The sequence below is a fragment of the Carassius auratus genome, chromosome 5, assembly GCF_003368295.1.
Source record: "Carassius auratus strain Wakin chromosome 5, ASM336829v1, whole genome shotgun sequence".
Classification (NCBI taxonomy): Eukaryota; Metazoa; Chordata; class Actinopteri; order Cypriniformes; family Cyprinidae; genus Carassius; species Carassius auratus.
In genome coordinates, this window is record NC_039247.1 from 19,269,416 (window position 1) to 19,296,541 (window position 27,126).

General features: G+C 36.5%; 4 protein-coding genes across 6 annotated transcripts in view; 3 read left to right on the top strand and 1 right to left on the bottom strand.

Moving 5' to 3' along the window:
- Nucleotides 1-5,442, top strand: part of LOC113079701 (collagen alpha-1(XXVII) chain B-like) — a 110,578-nt gene extending 105,136 nt beyond the window's left edge. The window contains exons 57-61 of the mRNA XM_026251931.1: nt 1,176-1,241; nt 2,259-2,427; nt 2,615-2,724; nt 3,089-3,307; nt 3,715-5,442. Coding sequence (XP_026107716.1) covers nt 1,176-1,241; nt 2,259-2,427; nt 2,615-2,724; nt 3,089-3,307; nt 3,715-3,861 — 711 coding nt within the window. The 3' untranslated portion in view covers nt 3,862-5,442. The remainder of the gene's footprint in view (nt 1-1,175; nt 1,242-2,258; nt 2,428-2,614; nt 2,725-3,088; nt 3,308-3,714) is intronic.
- Nucleotides 5,443-5,621: 179 nt separating this feature from the next.
- On the bottom strand, nt 5,622-9,176 carry LOC113079547 (cilia- and flagella-associated protein 157). Its single transcript, XM_026251784.1, has 8 exons — nt 8,982-9,176; nt 8,236-8,507; nt 7,934-8,087; nt 6,958-7,225; nt 6,709-6,839; nt 6,467-6,617; nt 6,203-6,381; nt 5,622-6,081 (listed from the first exon to the last, which is right to left on the bottom strand). Exons 1-8 carry the CDS (start codon nt 9,131-9,133, stop codon nt 5,946-5,948), a joined length of 1,443 nt encoding a protein of 480 aa, XP_026107569.1. The 5' UTR covers nt 9,134-9,176; the 3' UTR covers nt 5,622-5,945.
- Nucleotides 9,177-11,436: 2,260 nt separating this feature from the next.
- LOC113079438 (SH2 domain-containing protein 3C-like) lies at nt 11,437-20,265 on the top strand. Of its 3 annotated transcripts, XM_026251715.1 has the most exons (12): nt 11,437-11,707; nt 11,964-12,100; nt 13,095-13,140; nt 14,238-14,366; nt 14,712-15,145; nt 17,164-17,240; nt 17,336-17,817; nt 18,215-18,330; nt 18,423-18,594; nt 18,746-18,857; nt 18,975-19,181; nt 19,442-20,265. In XM_026251715.1, the coding sequence occupies exons 3-12, from the start codon at nt 13,114-13,116 to the stop codon at nt 19,609-19,611; spliced, it is 1,926 nt and encodes a 641-aa protein (XP_026107500.1). In that variant the 5' UTR covers nt 11,437-11,707; nt 11,964-12,100; nt 13,095-13,113; the 3' UTR covers nt 19,612-20,265. The 3 variants fall into 3 exon arrangements, with proteins under 3 accessions (XP_026107500.1, XP_026107508.1, XP_026107495.1); XM_026251723.1 differs by lacking the exon at nt 11,964-12,100; XM_026251710.1 differs by lacking the exon at nt 11,437-11,707 and having other exon boundaries at nt 11,876-12,100.
- Nucleotides 20,266-20,777: 512 nt separating this feature from the next.
- Nucleotides 20,778-26,103, top strand: LOC113079604 (torsin-2A-like). Its single transcript, XM_026251851.1, has 5 exons — nt 20,778-21,012; nt 21,821-22,086; nt 22,201-22,376; nt 24,511-24,638; nt 24,723-26,103. Exons 1-5 carry the CDS (start codon nt 20,895-20,897, stop codon nt 24,965-24,967), a joined length of 933 nt encoding a protein of 310 aa, XP_026107636.1. The 5' UTR covers nt 20,778-20,894; the 3' UTR covers nt 24,968-26,103.
- The last annotated feature ends 1,023 nt before the right edge of the window (nt 26,104-27,126 follow it).

Sequence of the window (27,126 nt, forward strand, 5' to 3'; positions counted from 1 at the left end):
GTGTCTCGCTGTGTAAACATAAAACCATGTCTGCATTTGTGAACGGAGAAACGACAAACAACAAGCACTACTGTACACTACTCAAAATCATCAGTGGCAAATTCTTTAAATATGTAAATGTACTTACAGGCTTTTGAGTCAGAAGCATCAGACTGTCCTTGCGAAGTTGGAACTCCCTCACTTTATAGAAACAGACCTAGCGTAGGCATTGTAGGCTACTCTCCCAGGAAACAGTCCTCCTCCTCCAGGGTTGAACTGTTCTGGAACAGTGTTGTTTAGGGATCTAATTAAGTGAAAAAAAGCAGTTGCCGTTGCATAACTTTGCCTGTTACTACCAAATTATATGTAACATTTTTGCATGGATATTTATTTTTATATAAACCATTTTGGGCCATGTGAATTCCTAAACATGATGAAAGATCGGATATGCTATCTTCAAACAATCTGAAGCGGTTTTAGAGCTTTAGTGCATTTAATGTGCTTTAAGGGCCCAGAACTTTGGCATTTATCAGTATAATAAATGCCAAAGACAATGATTACTGGTCACAAAAGTAATCACAGGGCTAGTCTTAAAACATATCACTAGATGGTGCTAGAAGTCTTCACAGGTCCAAATATTTGTGCCCGAACCCGAAAGAGACCCGTAGTGTACTACACAGAACCGACCCTGAGCCGTCTATTATTTCAAAAGCTGGACCCGGACCCATGTAGATCCGAGAAATGCCTACCTGGACCGGACCCGGACCCGTATATTATTTGAAAGCTGGACCCAAACCCGCCGGGACGACACAGACCCGATTGGACCCAATTGTCACATATTCCACCTTAAATTGCTATTAAGTCAATAAACCGGTTGCAAAAAAAAATAGAGCTTTTTGTCTTACATAATTTAAGGAGCTGTAGTCTCTCTTCCTTGTACCTGACTGCCTATGATGCATTACAATCCTCCGACAAGAAAGTTATCCATGTTACACCTCTCGTTAAGTCCAAGCTTAATCCACTTATTTCAGCTTCAAGAGTCCACTTGATGTCACGGTGACGGATGACAAATTCAACTGTGCACATGTACATTCTGACAATCCAAATATACACCACATATTGTGCATTATAACTGATGAAAGACAGTTAAATTGAGTTAACTGTTTATATTCATACTTTACTTTGTTTTCTCTTAGAAAAATGAGGCCCTTGATGCTGCTTTACATGATGTTATGGATTCCCGCTCTACTTTAAGGTCTGAGGTAAGTGGCGCAGTGTTCAAAATGTGTAACTTCACTGTAAAAAGCTTAGTTTTTAGACCATAGCAGATTAACTTGACATCAAAGCACTGAACTTGGCCTGTTCTGTGGCACCTTTACTTAACCTAATCAGGTAAACACCACTACTGTTCATTTGAAATGCATCAACAATCATAAATTAAAGACATTTGCATCACAGTCTTCATCTGGTGTGCCCATGATGGCCACCAGAGGACATTGTGTGGCTTGTTTTGTGTTTGTTTGGTGCCATGTACTTTCTCTTGTCCATTGTCTGACCACGCCCATCTTGTTACCTCATTATTGTTTCATTATTTTTATTCCACCTGTGTCTCCCTCTTTAGCTGCCCTACTTAGTCTGGGGGAGTTGTAAGTTAAAATTATTTTTTTATTATTTTTTTTTTCTGTTTTTGTAATGTGTTGAAACCTCTCAGTTGTGAAATGATGATTTGATTTGCCTTAGTCATCTGACATGGGTGTTTCGAATCACACTTCAGAGCAGTGTTTCAAAACATCTGCGCTTTGGGATCTCGACACTGCCATGTCGAAACATTGTTTCACATCAGCCATCCCCTAGCTTTTGTTAGTTTTATTTATTTTTGCTATTAATAAAGAGCCCACCCACTGCATCTTTGAGTCCTCGCCTCATCCCTCCACACGGACTGTGACAATTTGTTTGTATAAATTTTATACAGTCAATTTCATAGCAGCGATTAAAGGTTAGATAAGCAATGAGTATTAACATTATGTCAGGACTCTGGGCAATATTTATTCACTTTTTATCATTTAAATTATTACTTTTAAATGATTGAAAGAATGGAACCAAACTATTTTTTTTCCTATGTTAATAGCTTCACTTTTATGGAATGTCTTGAGCACTGGGTAACAAGTAATGTTTAGAGCTCATCAATAACAAAGACTTGTGTATTATGGTCATCCCTTGGTCACTCACAGTTAGTCTGCAAAATATTGTAAACTTGACTTTTTCATTCCAACACACAGAAGTATGAAGATTTTGACTTTCCAATGCCGGACCAGGGAATGGAGATCATTAAGACTCTACACTACCTCAGCACTCTGATTCACAGCATTAAGAATCCCCTGGGAACACAGGAGAATCCAGCCAGAATGTGCAGGGATCTGTTTGAATGCGAGCACAAGTTGAACGATGGTGAGATATTTATAGTAAATTATTTTCAATGGAAATTTGATTGTATTAGCTCTGTAATGAGCACTAAAGCTACATTAACACCACCAATTATGTAACTAAGTTTTATGTAGCTAACCAATTATAGTTTGCCACGTATGATAAAAATGAAAAGGACAGGAATGGACTGTTATTTTGTATTTTACTGTAGGCACTTATTGGATAGATCCTAATCTGGGCTGCTCTTCTGACAATATCGAAGTGATCTGCAACTTCACCAATGGAGGTCAAACTTGCTTTAAGCCAGTTGCTGTGTCCAAGGTACTGTGTGTAAAGCTGACAACTAACTACATTATGAGCAGGACTGCACCGAATCTGAACCTACAGAACAGAAATAGCTATGATTCAGCAAACTCCTGGTGTCCGTTCTTCACTCAAAACTCTTCAAAACTTTTCAAAAGGTACAATTTTGTACCTATTAGGTTCTAACATGTACAGTTGAAGTTCTAATATGCACCAAAATTGACCCTTTAGGTACAAATATGTAACTTTTGAAAAGATGCTGCCCTGGTGACAGCTATTGTACCTTTTATTTCTGAGAGTGAAAAGTGAAAATCTGTCAAATTTCTTTTTTGTGGTCCCATAGTTCTAATCATTTGATTATGTTGCTATTGCTATCCTTAAGTTGGAGATTGGAGTGAGTCTGATCCAAATGAACTTCATCCACCTCCTGAGCTCTGAAGCGGTGCAGATCATCACCATTCACTGCCTGAACTTCTCTGTTTGGGCGGCAGAGGACTCCCAAACACCTTCCTCTAGTGCAGTGCACTTTAAAGCCTGGAATGGACAGATAATCGAGTCTGGGGGATTCTTTGAGCCTGAACTGATAAAGGATGAGTGCTGGGTATGCATAAAGTTATATGTAAACATTATTAGTGGGTAGCAGGTAACTGTAAGCTGATAAAAAAAACTAATAATTATTTATATAAAAAAGTCCAATTGAAATAAATAAATGGGGCTGCACAAACATTGAAATAAGGCTTAGTGTGTTTTTAGTGGCTAAGAGCAGCTCAGTTCACAGTTAATGCTAAAAACTCCTTTATGTGCTGCTAGCTTAACATGCATTTGGGAATGCAACTTCATCATTATTAGTATTATTATTATCAAAGAAATTCAAAGAAATATTTGACATCAACAAAAAAAGTTTGGGAAACCCTGGTGCAACAAAATAATGGTTTTAACTATTTAACACACATCATTATAAGGACATCTGATTATCACAACCAATCCTTCCACTTTCTGTCCTCTCAGATCATAGATGGCCAATGGCATCAGACACAGTTCATTTTCCAGACACAGGACCCAAACTTACTGCCCATTGTGGAGGTCTACAACTTGCCCAGCACAAAATCTGGATCACATTACCACCTTGAAGTGGGCCCTGTATGCTTTTTATAAAGAAAGCTTAAATACCCATGATGAGCAGCATTACAGAGCCTCTCTTAGGCCTAGAGGCAAACAAAACTCCTGTACAGTGTGGACTGCAGCCTCTAAACACGGGGGAAGAGGAAACTAGAGCAGCTTTGGAGAAAACAAGACTTCCTATGAGAGCAGCTCACGATGACAGATTCTTTCTTTTCAGAGCTGGGTTTCTTCTGTTTAAAAACAAGGCCTTGATATGTGCTTAGAAGTGCTTATTAAACTAATAGAAATCTTAATTTATTCATAGTTGTGTTTTTCACACGTGATTCATGTAACAAAGTACTTATTTTACATTCTATAGTTACTCATGATCATGTGTATTTATACTTGTACATGTGTTTATGTATATTTTCTGTAAAGTGCAATAGAGAATGAACAGATTTTAGTTTTTAATAAGGAAACTTCTGTTTGGCTGTTTAAGGCAAGTCAGTTTTACTGTCACTCATATCTTTCAATTCAGGTTCATTGGCGTGTGTACTTGTGTATACCAGCAGGTCTGTTGTAAAAGCCTCAGATACCGACATACAGCACATAAAACACACATATGCTTTCATTCACAGCCAGAATATGAGTCGAGGTGATTCCAGACCTGAAAAGTAACATAAACTTCTACCTCTCATTTCTCATTTTTGGTGTTTTTTGGACGGTAAATGAATACACATGCATTTAATCCTGCGGTTAGATTTCTGTCTCCGTCAAATGTTTTGAACTTAAGTGCCTTTTATACTTTGAAAGGGAATATTTTTGTATACATTCTTAAAAAGGAAAAAAATCAAATGATCTCTTTTTTCAGCCAAACATATTTTTAATATCTTCTAGTATGTCATATTTGTACAAATATTTGAACTTTAATGGCACAAGAATTATATTATTATAGCAGACATGGTGTTAAAAGTGTTTTATATCACTCGGCCCTAGATTGTTTCATCATTAAGTACATATATGCAATTCCATAAGCCCTATTTGACTGCAGAAGTAATGGTTTGAAATTGTGTGTATCATAATTACTGATTTTTGTATGTCTTTGCTGAGGCGCGTGTACAAAGCTGAATGTTGCAGTTAGAAACACTGCAAACCCGAGTTGTAATATGGAGTTGCTGATCAAAATGAGGGCACTAGAATCTTACACTATATTTGGTTTGTAATGAGCAGCAGCTTTGGCATCATGGTGAGCTAAATATTTCAATGGCTGTAACCAAAAGGAGCTATGTATGCAATTAATTTGAAATATATATGTTGTTTTGATCAAAACTGTCAAGAGCCATGTTATCTTGCAAAATACGTTCTATGTATGTGTAAATTAGAAGTCTTGCAGTGATATGTGTTCTGTGATTTCAGAGCAAACAAAGTAAGAAGGCTGGATATTCTTATAATAAATATTCCTATTGTCCTTTGAAAAACAGCAAACACCAAAGAAGAAAGATTTCAGTGTATGAATTAGATCATTGATACCACAGAAACAGACAGCGGTCTTTATATCTGTCTGCCTTACTAAAGTTATATTGTCTTTCTGGCCATTTCTGTGTATCATTTGAATAAAGAATTATGAACATGTTATAATTCTTCGACATGCTCGGCTAGTTAAGGACTCCAGCATTTGGAACCAGTAATCCATGTGACGTGGGTCAACCTTAATTTTATGAAGCTATGAGAATACTTTTTTAACATTTTATTTTCCTCTGTATCATGGGCAGAGAATGGGAAATAATAATACACTTGTTTTTTTTGTTTTTGTTTTTATGAAAAATACACTTTCTGTTTCTGACCAATGTTACTTATTTATTCATAATGATACAACACTGCCACCTAGTGATAAGACATGGACACATAATAATTTACACTTTAACAATGTTATTAAAAATAACTTCCACAAGTATGATAAAGTATATGAAAAGGCCAGTAATTTATCACTTAATTTTTTTTCCTATAAGACAAGAAAACAGTCAAAAAGGTACATTTTATGTTTCGTCTAAATTCATCTGCTGCATTATTAACAATATGTAATGTTCTATCCATGATCACATAATGTGTGTACTGTTGATGTGCCATAGTCTATATGCTTACTTCCGTACATAGGCACTCTTAGCAAGATTTCCTATCTTTGATGCAGTGTGTGTTTTGCGAGGGACCAACCCAAGGTCTCCAGTTTTGAAGTGAGAAAGATGTGAAGTGGGTTTCTGGAGGAGTTCACTTGGTCTGGAGTTGAAAGCAAGCATGGGAGTCATTGTATCACACTGCCAAAATTATAATTAAGTAAGTATGTCTTAGAGCTACAATATGTTACATGAATACAATATGAAAATGAATTAATCAGTACCTTTTTATGTCAGAGGGTTTTTTAAGATCATGACTGCAAGTCACCCCTGACAGGAACTCAGTAAGAGCTGGACCGTTTCCTAAAGCTGCAGCACTGTCCAGCACAGCCAGCAGCTTCTGCATCATCTGATTTCGTCTGACAGTAATCTTCAGTTCGGAGTCTTCCTCTATAGGGACCTCCTGTACACAAACGAGAGGAAGACCTCTGTTTATTTACTTGGCTGTAACACCAAATGATAATTGATCTGTTTACGTTCACTCTTACCCTTAGGGCCTCCTTTAAAGCTACGGCTGCTTCCTCAAGAACTGTCTTTAACTGTTTTCTCAGTGTCCTTTCCTCTTCAAGCTCTTTCCTCTGTCTCTTGGCTTCAGCTTTTGTTTGGTCCAGCACTTCTATAACTGTTGCATGTTTCTTTCTGTAAGTAGTGTTGGTAAAACAATTAAAATACACTGCAAAAAGTATTTAAAGTAAATTATTTAACTTATAAGTGGCTTCAGGAGTCCAACCTGAGAGCATCAAGCTCTGTGCATACTGAAGAATGACTGTCTAGCAGCTCTTGGTGCTCCACTTTAAGTTTGGCAAATTTTTCCACTTCAGACTGCATTTGCTTGCACTTTTCTGTCAACTGATGGACTACCTTGATAAAGAGATAGGTTTCATGTTTGCTCTCTAGGATATATAATATGCACAGGTTTCGAAACAGCTAAAAAGATGCATAAAAAATGCCTGAAAGAATAGATGTATAAACTGGCAACCTTTTGATTAGCAACATTCTTCTTGGTTATCTCATGTATCAGCGGTTCTGTAATTGCATTCTCAATTTTGAGTTGCTTTTCTCTTGCTCGCAGATCATCATTCTCCTTCAGCAGCTCCTTGGTCTTGTCTGAGAGCTGCTGAAGTAGAGCTGTGACAGAGAGGTTTTCTTGCATGGCCCTCTTTGTCGTCTCGGGCATCTTCTGGTCTGAAACCCACCGGAATTCGGCTGCTACAGCAGCAACATGTTGCAGCATTTCTTTCTTTAGCCTGCATCAGCCAAACAGGTCAAATAAGTAAAATACAGTATTTATCTTATTTTAAATGTATGTATTTGTTTACCAACTTTATATTTAAAATAAATATTTAAAATAATGTGTAAACATAAAAAAAGTATATAAATATATATATAAATACACACACACACACACAAAGGTAACACTTTACAATAAGGTTCAATTTGTTAATAATGAGAATTACTCCTAAAGGATGTATTACTGTAATCTTAGTTCATGTTCATTTTAACATTTAATAATACGTTTTTTTTTTATCAAAAGTTGTTTATGTTAGTATTACTGAATGGATCTGAATGAATATGAACTAATAATGAAAAGTTGTATTTTTATTAACCAGTGTTCTAGTTAACCAGTATTTAATGCTATTTGTGTGTGTGTGTGTGTGTGTGTGTGTATGTGTGTTTGTACAATGATTTGTATGCAGTATGTATATACCAAGCAACAGATCCACTTATGTACTGAATAAATGCCTCTTTGTGAGGCCTTACATTGCAATCATTCACTGAAAATAGAAGATGAATGGAAACCAGTGTCTAATTGACATATATGTAATTTCTAATGTTCGGCTTCAGACCTCAAATAATGCAGAATATTTATGAAAAAGAGTTGATCCAGTCATATTCACCAAAGAATGCACCTCCCATGACCTTGATCTCTGAACAATGAGTATGAACATGCTCACCTGTCATTGTCCAGTACAGCTTTTTTCTCCAGATTATAGATTTGTGCTTGATGTTCTTCTTTTTGCTTTTGAAGCGTCTCTTTCAAAGACCTGCACTCAGCCATGAGCTTCTCTCTCTGTGTAGAAAACTCCTCCAAAGACGCCAGCTTACCAGCTGAACACAAAAAAGGTCAACACATTTGAATTAATTATTGGTTGAAAGGTGCATTTATTAATATGACAGCTAGTGATAACTGATATACATTTTCATTTCATTAGATTTTATTTTCAGTGTGAATGTGTGACTGCTCAAAAGCTTGTACCAAGCGCCATGTTCTCAGATGTGAGTTTTTCCCTATTTTCCTGAAGTTCATGTCTAAGCAGGCTCAGTTGTAACTCAAAGGACTCCCTCTCAACCTCTTGGGCTTGCTGGTGTCTTGATAAGGTCTCAGCCAGATCAGTCAGTTCATCCTCTTTTTGAGCCAGTGTGCGTTTCAGGTAGAGAACTATGTCTTTCTTCTCTTTCTCCAAATTAGTGATTTTAGAGTGCAAGTCCTTTTCTTGAACCTCCAATTCATCACATTTATGTTGGTATCTGCAAGAAAGAACAAAACAAGTTCGCAATTCGTAATAGCTTGTATGTGGCAAGTGCTTCCTGTTGAGGTTTATGACGTATTTGTTTAAGTATAGTGTCTATTTAATCATTAACAGCAGATTATAATATCCATTGTCTATTTCATTTTAGTTTCCTCCAAGGCACGTAGCCTACATGAGCGACACGCTATAAGAACTAAAATCGTGAGGCCTATATTTTAATCCAAAGATACTGGTACTTCAATCAACTTGTCAAATCAACTTTATTATTAGGTGAGTGTATGCTGCGCACCTCCCCATTACTTTGGATTACTAGGCTTCATTAATTTAGCTACACATGCGTTTTTGTGTTTAGGTTGCTGAGTTTTTTTATCTTAAATAAATTCAGAAGTAGTTTCTTGTTAACCTCTGGTTAGTGTAACATAAAAAACAGCCATGTAAAATAAGTTCGTAGTAACTTTCAAGAGACTCAGACCTTTCCAGGCGCTCCTCCAAATCACGTATTTGAGCCCGATAAAAGTTTTTGTCACTCTCCGTGAGTTCTTCATCGTTTTTCTGCTCGGGATTCATACTTTCCTTTTTAAGTGATTTATCTCCGCTACTTTTTCCATTCTTTTTAGGAGGCATTGAACGTTTACGTAATTGAAACGAAACAGCCTGAGAAATACAAACTTGCAAATGCATTTGTTTCTTGTTGCCATGGTCGTGAGGTTCGAGTTTTGTTTTGTGTCATGCGCTGCGCAGAGACGTGCGCGAGAGTAGCCTACCTTCTGCTTTTTTTTCCTTTTTTTTAGTTTTTTAAAACCTAAAATAGTTTAAATATTATACATAGAGCCTGAAGTTTGGGCATCTTAAAATGCCGTTTCAGTTTCATTTTTGATCGAGTTGAAACCCTTTGTTTGATATAAATGCGAAGCGTTAGTTTATGTTAATGTTAAAAAACGCAACCTTATTGATTCATATATGAATATATGGAGAGAGAGAGAGAGAGAGAGAGAGAGAGAGAGAGAGAGAGAGAGAGAGAGAGAGAGAGAGAGAGAGAGAGAGAGAGAGGAGAAGAAGAAGAATGAGTTCATGTATTGGGATTTGAAAAGACGATGAAACAAATCAAACTGTTTGGAGAAGAGAGAGAGAGAGAGAGAGAGCTTTTTACACTTTTACTTGATTTGTAGGTTACTTGTCAAATTTGTATTTTGTCTTACACCCTTTGTCTTTAATTCTAGTCTATTTTTTTTTTTTTTTACAAATATTTTACATTTACTTATATTTACCCACACATACAGTAAGCTACTGCTCTCTGTGATAGATAACATGGGGTTAAAGGCCCCTTATAACCAAAATCACTGCTGCACTTTCACATACTACACAAACACATACTGAAACCAAATGTTTGGAATATTGTGGAGGACTGGATTTGTTGTTATGGATGTGCATAAATTTATTCTATTTTGTAATTCTGTTAAATTGCAAACTTTAAGATTGACACTGTTCAATAGCAGAGGTTATTATAAATGATGTGCAATATTGCAAATGCAAAAAGGTTTTGATCCAGGGAAAGGCCTTTTATTTTATTTATTTTTTGCCCCAGAAATTGTAAAAAAAAAAAATTGAATTGAAAAGAATTCATTAATTTTTTATGATTTTCAGTGTTGTTAATATGGGTCAAATCTGACCCGAGGTTCACATGGCTGCAGTTTCCTATAGGACCCGTTTAAAAACTGCATTACACTGTATATAGCCCACATGTCTGTTGCGATTCCTAAGAGCAACTTCCCTTTTTACAAAGTTATAAAGAAGCCATACGTTTACATTAGTATATTTTTAACCGAATATCCATATAAACATCTATGAGTTTTAATACTGGTGTGGATTGACATTTTCATATTACATTTAAACATTTAGCAGATTGAGTTTTTATATGGCTAGCTAGTAATTAGCCATTTTCATATGGCTAGTAATTAAAGTTAACAGTGTTAGTCAGTGTTAGTTGTTGGTGGAAACAAAAAACCTCTATGAATTAGTAGTCCGTATGGACTGAATAAAGCAAATCAGTATCTTAGCAGTAAGTTTTGATGGATAACGTAAAGACTGAATACAGTGTCATACAGTTAGTTGTTAGTGTGCAAACTAACTCTGCACTCTCTGATAATTTTTTTTAAAAGTGATTTATAATGGACACTGTGACGATGTCATAAGTCATCTTCAACCTTTGGGCCTATTCCCTGTGTTTTGTTTATATAGGCTATATGGGCATCAACACTCACTCTGACAGCTGTTGACTGGTCATGTCGAACCACCTTCACCACATTTGAACAAATTCAGAATGTTTTATTTATTTATTTTTTTAATTATTTATTTATATTTAGGCATCTGTCTGGTCCTGTTTGGTAGTGCAGCTTGATTTGTACTGATAAAAAATGCTCTACATAAACAAATGTGACCATAATTATTATTATTTTTTTTAATTATTATTATTATTATTATTATTATTATTATTATTATTATTTATTTATTTATATATTTTGCTGTTGCACTGCATAGGCTACATATAATTGAATTATAAAAATTAAAAATGCTTTAATTTATCTTGAACAATTCTTGCAGAAAATACAGTTTTGTTACAATCTTGAACTTGGTAAAAGTTATCTAAAAGATAGCTGATGTTGCTTACTGGTGTTATCTTTATATTTTATTTAGTTATGCCATTTTTGAATGCTAAATACATTATTATACATTTTTAAAGAAAATAAAAGCTTCGTGTGGTTTGTCTGTAAGCTGATCCAGTCAGAGACTGGCACGGGGAATAAAACCGTGATCTGAATGAGACCATGGGCATCTGTGAGCCTCAGTTGGTATTGCTCAACTGTCTAAACAAACGCTTTTGGCGTACAAAAACAGGCATTTTGTGAGTATGATGAAGTTGCCAAGTCGTAAGGGGAAGGGGGTAGAAAGATACAGAAAAAAACGACGCCATCGTGAGACACTGCAACATTGTAGCGAAGGACAATAGACGCGCTGCGTGTCACAGAACTGCGCGTGAAACACACGACAGTGAAGGACGCCCTCGCACTCACGCGCGGGTCAAGCCTCATGATGACCATGGGTTAATAGCGGTTAATGACAGCTACGGTTATTAAACAACTTTAACACATGGAATGAGAGTCAAATTCTACAGCAATGAGTTCTAGACTGAGCTCTGGGGTGAGATTTTACAAAATTACTTGAATGTTGAACTTTTAAGGTCTTCTGATTAAGAAACGAATCAAACTGCACTCTGTAGTAAGGGTAACCTGTCACTAGGGCAAAGTTACATTGTCAGTACGTATTGTCTTTTTGTGTTTATATTAATAGCTAACGTTAGTGCTTGTTCATGGATGTCTGAAAGGAGTAGAGAGGTTCGGGGAGGGGAGTCTGCTCATTATGTAACTGCCGTTTAGAAATGTTTTTTCGCGCTCAGCTTTCTGGGTCGGATTCGGTGAGACAACACAGCGAGAGCAGATCACAGAGAAACAACGAGATCATCCTAGTCCTGTCATATCGCATGCCGCTCATGTGGAGGGTCGAACAAGTGTTTTAAAGAAGAGAATGACTTTGGTGAGAATCCCTTTCTGGTGGGAGGTTATTTCATGGTTGTTCAAATGTTGTTTAGGAGACGTCTGATAAATAACGAATAATAACATATGTTCCAGGCCTTCAAGTGTCTTGTAATATGTTTATCTTTTTTTTCAAAATTATCCAATTTTGTTTAATTTTTTCGTGATTTCTCTGAGGAAAACATGCGTGCTTTTCCTCATCCTGTCATGTCGAATGTCGTATTTGATTTATTATTATTATTATTATTATTATTATTATTATTATTATTATTATTATTCAAAATAAGGTGTTAAAAGTACCTTCTATGTTTATGCCATATGTTTGGAATGTAGCCTGCTAAAAATAATTTTCTTAATACGTATCCAGTTTTTCAGAAAATAAAAATGAACATCCTTAACATTAAAATGCAAACAAAATTGTTAATGTACTTGTTTTCAGATAATGCTTTTTTATTATTCCATATGTAAGATATTTTCTAAATAAAAAATAAACTAGCCTAATTAAACATTTCTATTTTTATACTGGAGAAAGAAGAAAAAAACACTCGTGAAGAAATTCTGATTTCTTGAGTCTTTGTGGTATTCGTCTGGTCTGACTGTTGAGAAATGTGTTAAATATCTTATTGTGAAACCGGGAGAGAGAACTGGTGTTGTAATCTCAAAGATATTCAAGTTGTCTGGCATGGAGGCTTCTTGTTTAGGAATGGACACAGCAGGCTGTAACTGGGAGTCATTAGATCTGTCTGTGGTTTAGCAGTTACTACTGTGTGAATGCGTCCCCTAATACACAGAGGATATAGTGGTCATGGGAAAGAGCAGTGTGTGTTTTTCCTGTGACAGTTTCCTGCCTTGGAGCCACCTGCCTGTCACTCTAATCTGAAGATATGCTTAAAAATAAGTGTTTCCACTCAGAAACAAACAAATGAATCATAGCTCATTACCACATTTTGACATCAGTGACCACACTGGTCTAATTTTATCACTTGTTTCTTCAGTTACAGGCATTCAGATCTCATGGAAAACAGTGGCGTTTATGTAAAGGTAGGCTACTGTGTGATACTTGTAATATATTAACTTGACAAGTTTCAGGGTGACATTGTTAAAAGGAAACTTGTTCTTTAAGTTTTTAGTCTATATTTTTCAGTCATGCCAGTCATGAAGCAATAGTTTACCCATAAATGAAATTTCTGTCAACTTTTACCATTCAAACCTGTATGATTTTTTTTTTTCTGTGTCATTAGGAACAAATCTGTTTAGTCATCAACATTCTACTATACATATATATATATATATATATATATATATATATATATATATATATATATATATATATATATATATATATATATATATATATGTATGTATATGTATGTATGTGTTTTTTTTTTTTTTTTTTTTTTTTGCATTCCGAAGATGAAAGAAAGTCATACAGGTAATGAATGTCAGAATTTTAATTTTTGGGTGAAATATCTCTTTAACTTTTGGTAAAAATGATGAGCATTGGCTATTAAAGTTTAAATTATGAATGAATGTTATTTTGCTTTGCTGGTGACACAAAGTGTTAGTCACAAAGGAATCTGAGAGTTTAGCCATTAAACTCTAATTGAATTAGGATGGGTCGCACAAAGGGCTTGGTCTGCTCCCCATATCTTTAGAAAGGTTGAGGACAAACAGGGTTACTGAAGCTCCTGTGCCAAATGTTGCTGTTTATTTTAGAGCAACTGAAAATGGGCTCACATTTAAATAGAGATGTTTCACATTGAACCTCTGGTAGTTCTGTTGTAGCCTCTAGAACAAAAGCAGTATTTTCATCATTACTGTCTCACTGTACAGTGGTTAATTAAAATGCAGTATATTTTCCCATCATTTAAGTCCACTTTTATGAGTTTTATTGCTCCAGATGAACATAAATATATTGGAAAATAGTGCTAGTCTGTGCTTGTAAGACTCCACATGATGTTGTTAGCAATAATATATTACTGCAGTGATATATTGGACTATTACGAATTGTAAACACAATGATGTCACCTTAGCAGCTGACCAGAACCGCAGTCTTGATGTGAGTCATTAGTTTCACAGGAAGTGTCTAGTGTTTACTTGATTCTTATGGTTTCTCATCATTGCTTTATTTCCTTTAGTTTTCTAAAGAGGCATGCCAGCTAGATTCCCCATCAGACAAACTAAAGCAGGAGTTGGAGAAAGAGCTCAAACTGAGCAGCTGTAACTTATCAAGTCATGGCTGGTACCACGGTCGCACACCTTGGGAGGTGAGATTATAAAAATCTTTAGGTACTTATAGAAATAAAGGTTTCCCCAGGGATACAATGGGATAACCATTTCTTATTCCCTAAAAGAAAATTTTAGTGAACATTTCTTAAAGAACATTTTTTCTTCTCAATGTGAAGAACATTTTAATAATCTATGAACCCTTTTTCCACAACAAAGAATCTTTTGCAAGATTCCATGGATTTTAAAGGTTGTTCATGGAACCATAGAAGCCAATAAACCAATATTTTAAAGAATGTAATATGTAATATCCAAGAACTTGTAAATATGTGTTTCCTAGTCTCAAAATACATATTATTTGTTTAATTAATAATGGTTTCTTACAGGTGTCTGAGTCTCTTGTGCAACGGGATGGAGATTTTCTAGTCTGTGACTCCCTCACTAGCAACGGAGACTTTGTGTTAACCTGCTGCTGGAACAAGAAAGCTCTTCATTTCCTCATCCACAAGGTTCTGCTCAGATCTTATGACACATTTACTCAAGCCCAGTACATTCTGGAGGAGGAAACGTTTGATTCTGTGCCAGCTCTGGTTCATTCCTATGTTGGAAATAAAAGGCCTCTGACAAAGCAGAGTGGTGCCTACATTTACTCACCAGTTAACAGGACATTTCCACTAAGATACCTAGAAACCATGTTTGGGCTGCCAAGTGTGGAGAACAGCCCAGTAAGCTCACCAACCAGACAGAAGGGAAGCCAAAAGAAAAGGGAAAGCATAACTGTGACAGAGGCTTTGGAAATTGAGCTGATAAGACCACATAGGTGAGTTTTATGATAGAAATTGTTCAGACAATTATTAATGGCTGATATTCAAAGTGAAGTGTGTAATTCTGAGCCTTAAGCATCGACAAACAAAAGTAGTCACTGCAATTGGTCAGTTAAACACATCCCACATCCCGTTGGTTAAGCTATCTTTGTTGTTGTTGGGCTGTTCAGGGTGCTTAAACAATGTTTAATAGCAACACAGATACACACACTTTTACAATTTTAGAAAAATATGCCATCCCGTTATGAACAATGCTGTTAAACAATGCTGGTTTTGCTTTTTTTACACTCCCATTCAAAAGCTTGGTAAACTAATACTTTTATCCATCAATGACACATTAAATTGATCAAATATGACAGTTAAGTGTCAATAAAGACAACAGTTTTAAATAACTGCTGTTCATTTGAAAATTTCATAAATAGAAAGAACCCTGAAAGCAATTATCACAATCAAAAACATTGCTATTAATAAGAGCCAGATAAATGCTATAAATGATAAATATTTATAAATGATAAATGAGTATATTAAAATCAGCATTTTAGAATGATTTTTTAAGGATCATGTGACAGCCAAGACTGGAGTAATGGCTGCTGAAATTTTTTGTCTTTGCTTTGTCATAACAAGAATAGATCACATTTTAAAATATTGTAATGTGGAAAAGGTAAAGCACATGGGAACATGGATCTAAATGCAGGAAGAGTAGATGAAAAAAGAAGATCAAACAATCAACCAAAAACAATAGGAACAATGACCAAAGAACCAAAACACGAGCAGAAATACAACATCTGACAAGGCACAAGGAAAGTTCAAGGGACAGGGCCAGAACACACACAGGGAACATGTAACATAGAGTTGGTGGATCAGGCGGCCAGGACAAAATAAGCAGAGCAGTAGACACCACCATGATGGAATCAAGCAGAAGTCGCACAGAAATCACAGAGAGGTTTGGGCTCACAGCCTCTGTGGTCCTTACAATACAGGCAGAGTGTTCAGAAACTGCCTCCATGGTCAAATTAGTACAGGGAGAAAGTTCAGAGATGACCTGTGTGGTTGTGACAGGACAGGCAAAGAGCTCAGGGATGGCCGCAACCACCTTAGGATGTTCTGTAGTGGCCACCACTGTCTCTGGAGTTTCTGTTGCAGTCGCCGCCGCTTCGGGAAAAGTGTGTATGGCCCAGACACACAAAATGGTTTCTGCCATAACTGGAAGGGCAGCAGACAGTGGAAAAATCAATGAGACTGCCAGAATAGAGAGTGCTAAGGATGCCAGGATGCCAGCTGATACCACACTGATAACAGCAAGACAAACTGGAAGCCAGTTTCAAATGCCTAGGGATCACCCTTGTAGCCTCCGCTGTGATGGAAAAACTGAAAACACACAGAAACACTGATGTGGTGTCCATGATGGCTGACTGTAGTGTGGTTTCCATGATGGCTGGAGACTCTGGAGTGGCGGCCATGTCTTGATGAGACTCAGTGGTGGCGGCTACTCAGACCAGTATCAATGGAGGGTCCACCACACTGGACGCCAGTCTCATCCAGTGGCTGGTAGGCTGATAAAAATAAGTGGCTGCCCAAGCTACTCATTTGGCGAAGCTTGAGGAGCATAAATCCACCCCAAAAAATGTTTAGGGGACAGATCCTCTTCCAGCAAAGGTAAAGGGGGATCCACCCAGTTGAAGAACGTGCTCCACAAATTGCTAAAAAAAGCCCCTCAAGGACCAACACAGAATAGTTGTCTGTGTAGTGGTTAAAACCAGCACGATAAAAGGTTATGTCTGGAATAGTCCAGAAAGTGTGTGTAGTAAGCTAGTTCCAGAAACTCTGCAGGTAGTTTTAATAACAAAACAAGAATAAACAATAAACCAAAATACTAGTTTTACTGCATTTTTTATGCAGCTTCTCTGAGCATAAGAGGCTTCTGTCAAAAACATATTAAAATTTTAAATCTCATCCTGTAACAAATCATGTTTTGATTTAATAATTGATTGTCTTCTGGACTGTATTTTAACAGTGATGTTGTGAGGAGTTTTGATGGCACCATGGAGCAGCACCTTGTATTGTCAACTTCCCCTGTATTAATGAGCACATGTAAGATTCATTTCCCATCAAAAAAAAAACAACAACAACAAAAAAACAGAAAATCTGAGAATAGCATTGTGACTGTTCATCTGTTTTGTCTCCAGTGGCCAGGCGGCGACGAAGCCCCTCCGAAAACAGGAAGTTTGTAATAGTCCCTTCATCACCTGTTCTCCACAAGTCCAGTGAGATACAGCTTTGTTCATCTCCCCCTGAAAACACTCTCATCTATTTGGAACCAACAGTACATCTTCTGTCCTCCATGACACATTCCCATCAAAATAACAGAGAAGCAAACCATCCTCAAAATGACCCAGTGATTTCTCAAGATGACCCTGTGGCTACAAATCATCCCTTTTTAAGTCATGAGATGCAGACTTTGGATTGCAGAGAGGAGTATGATGAGGATTATTTAGTGCCTTTCACAATGGACACAGTTTCCTGTTTCAGACCTACTATGTACCAGTCACCACTGATGCCCCCAGAAAATAAACCTTTGGAGACCACAATACTGAAAAAAGTGAAGGACATCCTGTTTGAAGTTGATATAAAGACAATAGCAATGCATATCACCAAAGTTGACTGCATGGTAAGTTTTACTATATAAATGATAAATGTTTGGAGATTACATTACTTTTCTACACAATTAATATAAATTAACCCAAAATCATGGTTTGGCTTCGTGCAATTAACAAGTTGCATATATGATGTCATAAATGCAATGTGCTGCATGTTTCAGATTGAAGTGTTAATTTATAAAAAAAAAAATGCTTATGATTTTGTGTTTTCAGTGTTTCTCCTTAATGTTTTTTTTTTATTTTACAGTGAAATATTAATATATCTTATTTTGTTTATTATTATTATTATTATTATTATTAATCAGGATCTTTTGAACATTTAAGTATGTTCTTTTTCAAGTATATTATGTACTGTAAAGAAGACTTTTGTGCACTTGCATAACAAGATCACTCATCTGCACTCTGCAGGTTGCTCAAATTCTGGATACGTCTGATGATATGATGAAAGGGATGGGGGTGAGTTCAGGATTGGAGCTACTAACCCTGCCACATGGACATCATCTCCGTCAAGATCTGCTTGAAAGGTTGGTTACCCCTACTTTGTTCAATAAATTCTTCCTGTGAGAGGACATATTCTACATTACATGACACCAAATAACTCTTTCTTGCCCTTTAGGTTCCACACCATGTCTATAATGCTGGCTGTTCAGCTGCTGGGCTGCACAGGAAGTGCTGATGAAAGAGCCACCCTGCTGCATAGAGCCATCTGCCTGGCCTCTGAACTCAAGAGCTGTTTGGGCAATCTGTTTGGCTTTGCCACAGTTATGAAATGCCTTGAACTACCACAGGTTAAGAGGACTGATGAAAACATTTCTCTTGAACTATGAGGACAAAGTTTAGCAGTACATTTTTAGTGAATACAAACAAGTTAATAAATAAAATTGGATAATAATTATATTTGTTTATAATGTTCTGATCAATCAGTCTTCTCCTTTTTAGATCGCTCGCTTGAATGAGACATGGACAGTTTTACGTCAGAAGTACACAGAAAGTGCTGTTCTTTATGAGAAAACCCTTAGACCCTCAATGAGGATGATGAATGATGGAGAAGGTATTCATTCACACATTCTAATGTATTCATGTTCTGTCTGTTACACAAAGTTGCTTTAAAGATTCTGTTTGCTTACCATTTCGAATTCTCCTGTGACAACTTCAAACTCTGTTTCAGAGATTAGTAGATCCACAGACACAACTTTTCCCCATGTGCTCCCTCTGCTGTCTCTTCTTGAAAGAAATGTTGTGGCTCTCGAGGAGCCAGAGTCATGGGAAAGTGCAGACACTGGAGTAGCCATGGTCTTGAGCCATCTGGATGCTGCACGTACGATCGCATGCAATGGGAGGATCTTCAGTGCAAATGCAGAGAACAAACTACAGGGTAATGCTTGATAGCATGAACAATTTCTAATGGGTACAGAATTTTAGGACAATTTAGTATATCTACACTTTCATAAAGATAGCACAGGATTGCATTTATCAAACCCTGTCCGCTTTAAAGTCGAGGTTTAAAATAATCAATAAATTACATTTGCATGCTATAATAGAAATGTCATTCAATGAACACCCAGTGAACATAAAGGTTGTGTTTTAGATCAGGAGAATGTTATGTTACTCATTTCAGATTTTTTTCATTTGCAGGATTTCAGGAGGAAGCAGATGTTCGGGAGGTCTTTCTCACAGAGTTTCAGATGCGTCTCCTGTGGGGAAGCCGTGGAGTGGAAAGAAATAAAGATGAACGTTATTCAAAGTTTAATGAAGTGCTAACAGCTCTGTCCAACAGGCTTGAGCTTTCTAACTCACCAAAATGACAGAAGAGATGACCACTAGTCACAGAATATCCCCTGTTTTATAAATTTATTTACAGTTACATTTTTAGTTTTTTTTTTTTCATAGGTTTATAGAGGGGGAAAGATGTCTGCAACTGTATATAAACTAAACAGCCTACTGCTATTTTAACTTATTTGATTTTCAATGTTATTTTTATAATTTTTTTAATATAATGTGATATAGGAAATAACTTTAACTTTGCTAATATTGTTAACTTTGAGCTCTGAAGTAACCTATGTGTTTAATTGCACTGTTATTGGTTCATAAAATCAATTACCAAATAATGGGTAATATTTACTCATTGGTACACTGGCAGATTTTAATTGTATATATTTATCTCTACTATTTCATACTTACATAATTTATAAATAAATTCAGAGTTGATTTATACTTTTACTTTCTACTGTGGTGTTTCCAAGTGAAATGACAATACCTTGGGAGAAATATTTTCTGTTCAGATTCCACTGAAGCACTAGGAAGAGTGACGCCAGACCAGATTTAATAATTGAAATTCTGATTGCACTAAATCGGGTGATAAAAGTGGGAAATAAAGTGGTATTTATGTGGTAACCAGCACGTTTAGGGATTCAGGGGAAGGAAGAGGCTGATGAGATGGCAAAAAAAAAAAAAAAAAACTACACATAAGTTGATTTGAAAGATATGTATGGAAGAGTTGAGTGCAAGAGTATTATGCAATAATTTTTTTTTATTTTTAAATAAAATTTTATTTTTCAATTTAGCCTACAATAATGCACACATCATTCACAAGATTAGAGAGGAGGGATAGTGTGATAATCACTAGATTAAGATTGGGTCATTGGGCTGGCAAGGGTTGGCAAGCATCCAGACGGCAAATGTTTGTGTGGTAGGCCTAAATTAGAAACCGTGAAGCATTTAGTAATTGAGTGTGAAATTCTTCATGCTGCAAGAAATCGCATGTTTTCTGATCTATTTGTATCCGGAGTCTCATCTTTATCTTTAAAATAAATTCTCGGAAATAAGGAATATGAAACAACAAAGATTGTTATAAGTTTGTTACTCCACAGAGGTCTTTATTTGAGGATTTAATATATGAGATAGAGTTCTTCAGATGAACTGAGGAGGGCGGCAATACGCTATTGAAGCGTCGTAAATAACACAAGAAGAAAAAGAATGTGTTGAGAATCGGTTTGTTGCCCTCTACTGTCTGTGGCGCAGTGGCGCAGTAGTAGTTCTGCTTCCGCCGTCCAAATCATTGTGGAGCTGTGCTCCGAGGCTATCAACAATGATATTTATACTTCTTTTAATTTATTGTTCGTCCTTAGGTACCGGTTTTGAGATGAAGTCTATTTATTGTTCAATTTCTGACAGCTGCGACTGTGACTTCAAACCAGACATAAAAGGTAAGGTGTATGGGATGTTAATAGCCGTCTCTTTAGCATGTAGACAGTTAACATTAGCATCTGTGCTCTGTACTCAGTTGGCTTTTTTTTCCAGCTTCAGTAGATTATTTCTTTTAAGAAAACTACAACAACAACAACAAAAACTTTCTTTATACCATATTGCCATATTTAACTTAACCAATGGTAGTTGACAGCTAAGTTAACCCCACTGTAAACAAACGAAATGCTACATAGTTCACAGTGTGTCTGCAGCTGTGTTCGTTTAGACTGGAGGAAATTCAAAATTTTGAGATGAAATTACTTGTATGATTTGCTTGATGTCATACCAAAGAGCACATAATTATATACATATAAATTTAGCTCTTCAATTTCTAACACCAGAGAGCCACTGCACATAAATATTTCAAATTGTAACATTTTCACATAACAATAAATGCACCAATAAAATGAAAATGAAACATTATGATTGACTTTCTGATGAAGAGCATAACAGTCATAGCAGTCGTATAACTGATATCTTATCCTATAAGTAAGTACTTAATCATTGTGTTTGTTTTTATTCATAACATATTATCTACAATCTTAGTAATCATAACAAGCCAATTTAATATGAGGTAACAGTAAATGTCTCATTAAACAAACTTCTGCTTTGACGTGATTATTTATCTATATATTTGGAGGTTTTTAATGTATTGGTTTGTCATTATGTCATACGGTAATCTGCGACAGCTGTTCAAGCTCCAGAGAAACAGAAAGCTTTTATTCACAAACCCTCTCAGTCATCCCGACTGTGCCTGTGTTTTAACAGGTTTAGAGTGGGACCTTTATAAAAATCTTTATGGTCAACATATGGCTCAGGATATCGTCTCGGAAGCAGTGGTGAAGTTTTTACAGAATGAGAGCCCCGACAGACCGCTAGTGCTGTCATTCCATGGAGCATCTGGGACTGGGAAAAGTCTGGTCAGCTCTATGATGGGACGACACATCTACGGAACAGCTATGGGCAGCCCATACATCCATCAGTTTGTTCCCACTTTACACTTTCCTTTAGCTGACAGGGTGCAACAATACAGGGTATGTGTATGTTTACTGATATTAACACAAATCTTGTGCAGTTTAATCTTTGCATCCTGGATGAATACCGTTTTTTATTAATTGTTTATCTGTTTGTTCTTGTTTTGTGCACAGTCAGATCTAAAACGCTGGGTCGAGGGAAACCTCACAGCTTGTGCTCGCTCAATCTTCATCTTTGATGAGATGGAGAAAATGCCTCCTGGTGTGATCGATGTTTTAGAACCGCATTTAGGCCCCTTTCATGTTCTGTTCCAGACGAACTACCGTAAGGCGATTTATATATTTATCAGGTAAGTCTGAATGACTCATTAATGGAATAATTTTGAGTCTCGTTCAGCAAAATGAACAAATCTTTTTTTGAGTCATTTTGTTCATTTCTTGCATTTTAGCAGAATAAAATTAATATGTTATGTGTTACTTCCCCAACACATCTACTGCTTACGGAAACGTTGATCACAATACAAACAATACAAAACTACAATGCTATAAGAAACAGAAAAGTTAAAATAATAGTTCTTTCATCACGTGACAGCCCCATTAACTTAACCAAAAGGTGCGTTCAACTTGAAGCACAGCTACAGACGGCGATGCAGTCAGGGGACGGAGCTGAAAACAGACACGTCAAGCCGGACACTTTGCATACTTTATCACAGATGAAGTTAATTAAATGCAATATTTGTCAAATACACAGATGTTTCGGAAACATTTCTATGAATAACAGAAACACTTTTTATATACTGCTTAATACAGCACCATCTTTTCAAGAATAAAGTTCAACATAATCATATATTTTTTAATTACTAATAATGTGTATATATGCTTTTATCAGTGTTGTATGATAAACGTGACTCAGTACAACCGTGCGACTACAATACAAAAGAAAACTTTTATCCATTCTAAAAACACAGATTTGTGGCCATTATTGGAAATGAAAAGGTTCGACTAACTGAAACACCCGTGATCGTTGTCATGTTGCCAAACATGAAGCAGCTGTGTCGTCATCAGCAACTCAGTCAGCCGGCTTCTCTCGAAACACTCTCGTGGTACTTTGATGACACACGTGATAGTCATGTGGCGTCTGTGCCATCTCAAGTTGGACAAAATTTCTAACTAGCATGCACTGCTTCAAGTCAGATTGTGATCGATTTGCGCTGCAAAGAAAATTGATTAGTTCATCTCTCGAGTCTTTACGAATCGTTTGCTCTTTTGATGCGTTTTTGGTCTCAAATTGTAGCTTTTTACTACTTACAATTTATGAATGTGTGAATTTCAGTCATGATGGTTCACAAAGGTAATAAAGAGTTAATTTTTTTTACCTCTTTCTGGCTCAGACTGCATAGGTTAAGCTTATGGGTCTGTCACGTGGTAAACAAACAACTCGAAAAACCCAAAGATTCGTAACACTGGAGCTACTTGACTAATTCCAGTACTGAATGAATCACTCCCTGAGACGACTTGTTCTTCCCGAGACATGAACGAATCATTCAAGAACGACCCATCACTATTCAGTTCATTGCAAACACAGCCAAACCTGAAGATGCTGTGTGGCATTTGGATGTATATTTAAATATATTCTGCATGCTTTCCTCCAAATAACAAAATAAACACTTCAAAAACTGACAGTGGTGAGAAAGCAGCAGTTAAGAACACATCTGATTACAGCCATGTGGATGTTTCAGTGTAAAGCAGCTTTACATTATAAAACATGAAAAACCAGAGTCAGTATTGTTTTCTGTTAGAATTAAAACTTAATTTTCTCTAATAAAGCGGCTCTCCAATGTGGAGCTAGTTAATGATTAAATATTTTTATTAGTGGGAAAGAAAAAGTTTCATTAAAGTTATAGTTTGGTTTGCAGAGATCAAAGCTTAATCTAGCTCATGACTATTTTGATTATCATTACCCTATAAGGCATTTTAAAAGAGATTATGTTGTGAATAAAATCGTTTATCAAAAAATAAAACATCTTATTACTAACCTTTATTTTGTTTCTTATCCACCATATGACTTACAAAAGATGTAAGGCAGAATGATGTGTCATTCACTTAAAGCACCTTGCTTCCTAAAGCAAGGAATTTAAAGTATTAAAAGGATAGTCCAAACTATTGTCATCATGTTCTTAGCTTCGTGTCAATCCAAACCGTCATGAATTAGCTTAATCTTGATCAATCTGAGCGATTTCTGTCTCTCCATTGAATGTCCAGGTAACTAAAAATTAGAAGATCCAAAAATGTCATATAGGCTTTAGAAAACGAATCCATATGAATTGATCGTTTAAAGTCTTTTGAAGAGATATAGTTGCTTTGTATTAAACTATTTGATTCATGTGGATTTCCTTTACAATGCCTTAATTACCTTTTTTGGATCAAGTTTTGTTACTTGGACTTTCAATGGAGGGATAGATGTTTTTGGTTTTTGTTTTTCAGTACTGTAGGTCAGGAGGTAATTAACAAAGTTGCGCTGGAGAGCCGTCAGGCAGGTAGAGATCGAGAGGACATTCTTCCTAAAGAGCTGGAGGACAGTATTGCTGATGCAGTGTACAACAACAAGAACAGTGAGTGATCTTAGTACTTTCTATATGCTGCACAATGTTCCTCTGTTAAATCAATCTAATCTGTGGGTGAACTTTGTTTCCCAGGTGGCTTCTACCACTCCAGAATAATTACAGAAAAGCTTATCACTCGTTTTGTGCCTTTTCTTCCCTTGCTGCGGCGCCACGTGGAGCGCTGTGCCCAGCGGGAGCTCTGCCAGCGTGGTGAGTGTCAGCGTGCAGATGTGACTTTGTTGGTAGGGGGCGCCATGACTTACACACCAAATGATGGACAATACTTCTCCAGCACTGGCTGCAAATTAGTACCGGCAAAAGTTAACCTGTTCCTTTGAGGGTCAGAGTAAAATCCCTTAAGGATCTTAACAGCAACTGGGAGCTCTTTGGGTGAAGGAACTACAGAGTAAAGCTGCCTGAATTTGGAATTTGGGGACGTTTGTATGTTTCATCCATATGGATGAGTTCTGATGAAGAATGAGCAGGATGCAATAAATATTGCTAGCTCTGGTTTGCTGGTTTTAATCAAGCAGGAATAATTAGCCTGTTGCTATTTAATAAAAAGGGCAGATTCACAGAGCCAACCTCAGTTCTCTGGGCCACTGAAATAACCTACAACATTCTCAGTTTCAGTGTGCAAATAACTACAAATCTCAGAACTTTAATTATAATTTATTTTATTATGGGAAATTCATTTGAAAATGGTACTAAGTGCTGTATTTTTAGTGCCTACTTGAAGTAAGTTTTTTTTATCGTGTAAATGATGTATAATAGCTTTCATTTAGTATTTAAATAGTTGCTTTTTTTAAACCAGACAAGTCAGTAAGTTTCTGCAGCTCTTTCAGTACAATATAAATAAAGATGTCTTAAAGCAACGGTTGACACAAAATTGTAATTCTGTCATCATGTGCTCACCCTCATGTCATTCCAAACGAAAAAGAAGATATTTTGAAAAGTGCCTTTTTTGTTACCAAAATTCTTAATTTTTCAGCATTAAGCCATACAGGTTTGGAACAACATGATGAGAGAGAGTGAATGATGTTAATATATCATTTTCATAATTTTCATTTTGAGTGAACCTTAGGAAAATAGAATATTTCATGGTACCACATCAAAGTTAAGAAATATTTTAATACATAATTCTGTTTTCTTTTCTTAATGCTATATTCTTACCTTTTTTTTTACCTTCCTATATAAACTCTAAAATGGTTAGAACAAACATTCAGTTCCTTTATGTAATTTAAAACACTAAAGGGAATCTAAAGGATAATTTATGCTTGAAGTGCCCTGATAATGTAAATAACGTTTTAAAGGTCAAACCATTTTCTTAATGCATTTTCGATTCATTGATCAGCCATATCCATCTGTATTGTTTTTTTTTTTTTTTAATGTACAGTAATTCAAAATGAAATGGTGCTTTTCATAACTATGCATCAAAGGCACGACAATAAAATCAAGTTTTTGTGAAAAATCATTTTATTAACTTGTGTATTTGCACTTTTTGAAATCCACACCATCATTTTTCACTTATTGTCTTGTGTATCATGAGTTAATCTGCGCTTTTCATATATTTCCAACCCTATTTCTGTCCATTCCAAGTCCCTGACTGTGTGAACACATAACTGTTGAACATGGACAGAATGACACAAAGCCCCCCAACTCCCTCTGACAGCCCGTCTTCCTCCACTTACCAAAGGATATGAAATGTTTCTCAGCAGGAACTGTTAGCAGGTGTTAGGTGGTCTGTTGAAGGTCTGGCAAGAAGGACAAAGTGACTGTGAGCTGGACATTAAAGCTTTTGAGACCATGTTGAATTTTAGTGGATAAGCCCTCAAAGCTTTCCCTACCATTTCACCTGCACACAAAGCACTAATGCCCAGTTTGATGACTTCATCTGTCTCATCCCAGTATTCCAAGAGGAAGTGTAGCGACGAGGCCCTCACCTTTGGTGGTGTCAAGTCAAAGGAAGGATTTTCAACAGTTACAAAAAGCAACAGAATAATAACAGTGTGACCCACCTCCCTCCCCCAAACCTCTGCTCTTAGCTTGACCCCCATGCTCCTGTTCACACGCTCTCCGAGGTGGCTGCCCTCGCTTCGGACACCTCTCCATTCTGTCCTAAATCAGATCTAAAAAGGCACCACATCACCCCCTCTACTGGTCCCCACTGGCCAGGCTACAATGACCCCCCAACAGTGGCGTAGCCAGGGGAGGGGCCATGGGGGCACTGGCCCCTCCTGAAAACTGATTGGCCCCCCAGTGTGCCCCCACCCTTCTACTTGTCTGTCACTCACAAATTCAAATTATAATCTTTCAGTTTAGTAAATAACTCATGATTGCGTCGCGATGCTTCTCAACGAGGACCAAGAATAGCGAGCTGCTGTTTTCCAACGAAAAAAGCACCTATTTTAAATAGCTGATGTTTTTCGATTAGCGAGTTGTTGCAGTGCAAGAAGTGTTTGGTACTAACGTTAACGTCTTTCGGTGTTAGACAGAC